A 6,233-nucleotide genomic window follows, 5' to 3' on the forward strand; every position below is an offset into this window, starting at 1 on the left:
TCTTGTAGACCAGGCTGGTCTCAAACTCGAGTGCTGGGATTAAAGGCGTGCGCCACCACCGCCGCCCGGAACAAAAGAGGACATTGCACCAAAACAAGATTATTGAGAAAATATGCCTGACTTTTAATGATAAGGCATGAGCCATGAAGACTTTTTAAAATTAGGATTCCCTCTTCTAGCCACTGCCACGGTTTCTTCTCTGTGGATGAGGTCAGAGAGATGAGCAAGGGACTCTCCTCATGAAGGCCCTGTGGAAAACCTTAAGACCCTGATACAAGCCCAGCTGGAAATGAATGGTACCCATGTCTCTCTTTCAACTAGGAAACACGAGTGCCAACTGTCTCTCCAGTCTCAGAGGTCATGGGAAACAGGAAAGACCCTGGATCTTAGAGGACTGTAGAGAAGTAAGAAAGGACGAGGGGCTGGTGCGGTGCTCTGTGGGTAAAGAATCTGCCTGAGGATGACCTGACTTGGACCCTTGGGACCCACGTGGTGGAAGGAGAGAACTGACTTCCAAAAGCTGTCCTCTGACCTCTACTCGTGTGATGCACACTTGCATACACACCCAATAGCTAGACTGTTGAAAAAAGAAAGAACCAAATCTTCTGAAAGCCCTATCTTGGGCTTTCAACTTCTGCCTCTTCCTCCTCACCAACCCCCACCGTGCCACCCTACTCTTTCTGGTTTCATTGGCACAGCCTGAGGCCCGGTCTTTACTGTTTTCTTCTCCGGCCTTCTGCAACAGGTCTTGACAACGCTGCTTCAGTTCCTCTAATAGCTCTTCATTCCTCTGCTCCCATCACTAGACACCCATGATGTGTCCATGAGGCACCACGGGTAGTTTTAGAGTGGAGACAGTCCCTAGTGCTCTATCCTTCCACAAATTTCAGCTCTCCGCAGCCTTCACTACGTAAACCATTTTATTATATTTGTTGGTTTGTTTTAAGATTTCTGAACTATTAATTGTTAGAGACTTTATTCCCTTTCTAGAATACCCTAATGACTTCTATACTTTGTCTGCTATGCAAATATAAAACAAATATAAATAAATAAATAAAGACCAGCTCAGCTCTTTCTCACACTAATCTCTACCTGCTTTATTCCATTAATCAAGTTCATCACTCACTCTTAAGTGTTTGACACTTTGGTATTTTTGTGATTTTCTATTATTATTTAATTTTTTTTGTATTCATTGTCTCTGTGTTCTTCTAAATCTCCACTCCTCAGATATTTACTCTGCCTTTTTCTATAGCTCAGAATCCAGCAAGAGGCCATTTAGTCACTTTAGTAGGAAAAAGGCGAAACTTCTACTTCTTCCTACTAGGGGTGGGCACGGCTGGGCCTGGATGTGGGATTTGCTAGACTGGGACCATGGCTGTCCGTGCTCGGCTGGGCCTGGGTGTGGGGCTTTGCTAGACTGGAACAGTATAAACACGGAGAGGAAAGGGTTCCTGACCAAAAATCTGGGTGTGTGCAACTTCTTGCAGCCTTCTGGAAGGGTGTGGCTCATTCAGGGTGTATTTGGGGAGTGGCAGGGAATAAAATGAGACGGGTCGACTAGGATCTCATTACAAAGGAATCTGAATCCCAGAGATGTGTGCCTAGGCCTGTGCAGAAGGCTGTGTGCACCCTGACCCACGTCTGCAGTCTTATGGCAGGAGGAATAGGTCAATGCCTCTCACATCTCATGCTCTCTCCATGGTGATCAAGACCAAGGCTTCTGCAGCCACAGAGTAATTCACACCTTGGCCTCTCTGGTGACTGCACAGGGATGCACAGTGAAAGGATTTTTGTCTTGAAGCTGCTGAGAGATTAAAAGAGACTGACTGTTTTCTCTAGCTGCCTGCTGTGTCTAGTTTTGTTTTTGTTGCTGTTTTTTATCTTTTTGAGACAGTGTCTCACTATGTAGTCCTGGCTGTCCTAGAACTCACTAAGTAGATTAAGCTGGCCTCAAACTCAGAGATCTGAACTCACAGAGATCTGCCTGCGTGCCTCCAGAGTTCTGGGACTAAAGGCACCACCACCATGCCCAATAGCTGGGTCTGGTTTTGTTTACTTGCCTATAACAGCAGGTGTTTCCTTTTCTTCCAGCATTTCTGTCTTTGTTGGTCTCTAACCTCACCTCACTCATCACTCCTCCCTCCCTGTGCAGTCCCCATCCTCCCTGGCTCCACCCTTCCCCTCCCCAACAACAGAAAGTTGCAAAACCACCTTGGTGGTGATAGGCACAGTTCTTACTTCCTTCTTGCTACTCCTCTCTCCCTTTAATATTTCTTAGGCGGGTGTGTGTGTGTGTGTGTGTGTGTGTGTGTGGAAATCAAGAAAACTCAACTTAGAATCAATGCAGAAGACAACTAAAGGCTCGAGGCTATAAGGCTGCATGGGGTATGAAGGCTGAGACTCTTCCCACCAACAATTTTTTTCAATTTTTTAAGACTACAGCATACACCTTTAATTCCAGCACTTGGGAGGCAGAGGCAGGTGTGTGTGTGTGTGTGTGGGGGATCTCAGAGTTCAAGGCCAACCTGGCCTTCTGAGCGAGCTCCAGGACAGCTTCAGCCACACAGACAACACCTGGTATTTCAGGCAGTCTCCAGTCCAAGCACTGACCAGGAAGAATCCTGCTTAGTTTACTAGATCAGATGGGACTGGGTGTGCTCAGGGCGGTGTGGCCAGAGACCCACCATTAACTCTTAAATGGAGAAGGTGAAAGAGATAACCTGGAAATATTTATCACTCTCTAGGCCTGAAGTCGCTTGTTGCTATAGAAACTGGTGCCTGTGTTGGGCCGCACACGCACTGGAGGCGTTCTTAGAGCCTTGACAGAACAAGATGTGCATGTGTGCAGCAGATGTCTGCTGAAGGAGTAAATCTGTGTGTGTCTGAGTGTTTGAGACAGAGTCACTCTGAAGCCCAGGCTAGCCTCAAACTAACAGTGACCCTCCGGTGTAAGCCTGTTGAGAGCTGGGATTATAGGTGTATACTACTATACTGGCTAAATTCTACTTTATGGTCAACTCCTAAAGAAAGCTAACAATACCAATCCCTAAAGTCTGCCCTGAGAATTCTGCCAGTTAGTCTGGCCAGGCAGCTGACAAGTTAGAATTCAGATACTTGGAGAGTAAGGGTTAGTGAGAAAACGAGGCAAGATGGCGACACTTCGTGAGTGTGGGTGGAGTATGTTCCAGGTCACCTGACCTAGTCGTCTAACCTTTGTGTAGAGTGGGAGGGATACACCTTTAAAACTCCACGGCACAGTGCCTTCCCCAGGAAGCCCCACCCCCTGTGCTTTAGGTGGTGTGAGTAGGAACCGGATGCTAAACAGCAGTGTGCGGTGCTGTCAGACTTTGTCTTGGCTGTGTCGGAGGAAAGTGTGCAGACACACACTAGCCGGAGGCTCTCCCTAAGAGCCCCTGTGTTCTTCAGGCTCCTCTCCCACCACTCTCCTGCTCCCGCTGCACTGCTCACTATTCCGCCTGAAGTGATTGACAGCTCAGGTCATGCCAAGGCTAGCCTTCCTCAGCTGGAAGGAGCTCTCACACTCATGGGGGCGGGGACTACTGACCACCCGCAGTTCCCATTTTAAACCCAGCCACTATTAGAAAACCTTCCACCCAGTCCTTCTGCCCTCTAAGTTCCCACAGATGTGCACATCTTAGGCAAACAAGTAGATTCTAAACTTCCGGCAGACAAGAGCGCCTCTAATTCACCTCTTAATTCCCTAGTCGGCCCCCCCCAACAAAAGAATCTATTGCAAATATTTGACAAATTAAACTCTTGGGGATATAAGCTGAATAAATGTTAACAGAGAAAAGAACAACATAGGAGTGGGTTTTAAAAATGCCCTTGCTCAGGGAGAATTGAGCAGTCAGCCACAGAGAAATCACACAGGGAAGCAGTTGACTCAATGTGAGGATGTATCATACTGCACCAAACACAGCTTGTGCTGCATTTGGTGAGAACTGGAAAACAACTGGAAGGATGCTTTGTTCTATTGTGTTTAATAGTCAGCGGGCCTTCCCCTGCAGAGGAGCGTGAGCCCTGTGTAAGCGGTTCCCCTTCCATCAGCTCCTTCATAGACCGGGTCTGCAGGGTTGGGGCCACACAGACGGCAGAAGGGCTCATCAGGAATGTGGCAAGGGGCCATCAGACTTAGCTGAGAGCCACCTCGTCAGCCAGAGGATCACTTCACTGGGACTCTCTCTCTCTAAAGAGAGAGTTATCTTGCTCTTAGTAACTTCCCAAGACTCAACTCTCCTACCCAGGCCATCTATCCTTTAAGACCAGGGTCCGCCTAAGCCAGCCCTGAACTTGCAAGCTCCCACTGGCCAGTGCAGTCTAGCTTGCAGGGTCTTCAGGGCAGACTTGAGTCTGTGCCTCTCCCTATCTTGCCAGGGTCCAGGACAGGAAGAACAGCATGCTAACTACGTAGGAAATGCCTGATTCTGAAGTCCAGAGTCGCCTTCTGTTTTCAACTGAGTCTCGGGAGATAGAGTTTCATAGAGAAAACCAACCTTCCCATTTTGTAGATGAGAGACCCAAAGCCAAGGACAGAACATTATTTATGGAAGGTTGGGGACAGAGGCTTAAAGGAGACAAAGAGCTCTAAACCCAAGGGTATCATGTTGACAGTGGGCCAGAGGAAGCCAGGCAAAAGCACCTGATGTATCTGGGGCTCTAATTTAACTTTTTTCTCTTTTGTGGTGCCCAGGATTCTGCTCACTAGGGAAGTGCTCCAACACTGAGCCATATTCGCCAGCTCTTAATAGAGCAGGGTTTTTGTCTTTTGTTAGCTTTGCACAGTGTAGCTTTCTCTAGGTGAGCTCCCTGTCACCCTATTTATAACACAAGCACTGCGCTCAGATCTATCAGATGTTTAGTTAGACTCTATCAGATGTCTAGTTAGAATCTATCAGATGTCTAGCACAGAAAATACTCCAGATGGTAAAATCAAAATCTCTTTAAAATGTGCAGGGAAAGAGCTGGGCTAGAACTCAGATGGCAGAGTGTTGGGTTTGCTCACAAAAAACTCTGGGTTCAACCCCCAGCATCTAAAAGCTGTGTTTGCACATGCCTGTAACCCACTCGGGAGCTAGAGGGAGGCAGGGCGCTGGGAAATCAAAATCAGAGTAAGTTTGGGGGTACAAGAAAGTCTGCCTAAAAAAAGAACAAAACAGAAACACCCAAACTGAAGAGCGTTGAGAATGGCGGCTCAGCTTGCGACCCCAGCAACCTTGAAGACTGAGGTTGCAGGATGAGCACCATGAATCCTAGACCAGCCTGGGCTACAATTTAAAGGAAAGACACAAGAAGCAGGGACTGGCTACTGTGCACAGTTCCTCCTCACCCCAGCAAAGAGTCTTTTGTAGCTCAGGCTGGTCCTGAACTCAGCATACAGCCTAGAAAGCCATGGGTTTTCTATGCTCTTGCCCACTGGCTCCATGTATACCAGTTTAAACAACACTCAGGTGTGAGGAGAACTGCGTAGATTATCCTAGCCCTCAGCCCGGGGCGACTCACTGGCAACACAGTCGCTGTCACTTACTGTGGGGGCAAGAACCTCCAATTAATTCATCATCTGTGAAACACCCTCCTTGCTTTATGGCCAGGACAAAATCTGCGAGACAGATGGCCACTACCATTTGGTCCTTCCTGCTGTCTTTTCTGGGTCAGGCTGAGGGCTGCAGAAGGCCCCTGAGCAACAGCTGTCTCCTCAGCTGCTTCCTTCTCTCCCACATCGGCCAGTGTCCATGGACGCTCACTCCCCGCTCAGCTTCTAGACAAAAGGACCCTTCCTCCTCAGCCCAGACCCGGGCGCCCTGCTGAGGCCGGGCTCCTACCTTCTCCTGGGCCCTGCTGAACTTCTTCTGCACCTGTTTGGCGAAGAGGCCAGCGGCTCCGCCAGCCTTGCCCTCGGCCATCCTGCCAGCTGCGGGGGCGCTGCCTGGTCCTGTGGTTTCTAGAGGCCCCTGAGAGGAAGTGCGGCCTCCCAGCATGCCTCGCGTCAGGCCAGAGGGCGGGTCTTCTTCACACCCTGCCTGTGGCCTGCTGGACCTGGGCGGCCTGAACCACTGCCCACTCCCCTGGAGGACCACTGGGGCACATCCCTGCCCACTCCCGGAGGACCACTGGGGCACACCCCTGCCCACTCCCGGAGGACCACTGGGGCACACCCCTGCCCACTCCCGGAGGACCACTGGGGCACACCCCTGCCCACTCCCCGAGGACCACTG

At 49.6% G+C, this 6,233-nt stretch overlaps 1 protein-coding gene across 3 annotated transcripts in view; it reads right to left on the reverse strand.

Annotated features, from left to right (window-relative positions):
- Bin2 (bridging integrator 2) overlaps positions 1-6,233 on the reverse strand; it is a 39,283-nt gene that overhangs the window by 21,270 nt on the left and 11,780 nt on the right. The window contains exon 1 of one of the 3 annotated variants that reach the window (XM_050122436.1): positions 5,841-6,001. The exons of the other annotated variants lie outside the window; for them this stretch is intronic. Within the exon in view, the coding sequence (XP_049978393.1) occupies positions 5,841-5,996 (156 nt within the window). The 5' untranslated portion in view covers positions 5,997-6,001. Of the gene's footprint in view, positions 1-5,840; positions 6,002-6,233 lie in introns of those variants that run through there. 3 annotated transcript variants of the gene reach the window in all.

This window comes from Alexandromys fortis, unplaced genomic scaffold, assembly GCF_014885135.2.
Source record: "Alexandromys fortis isolate MF-2015 unplaced genomic scaffold, M_Fortis_MF-2015_v1.1 scaffold_216, whole genome shotgun sequence".
NCBI classification, from domain to species: domain Eukaryota; kingdom Metazoa; phylum Chordata; class Mammalia; order Rodentia; family Cricetidae; genus Alexandromys; species Alexandromys fortis.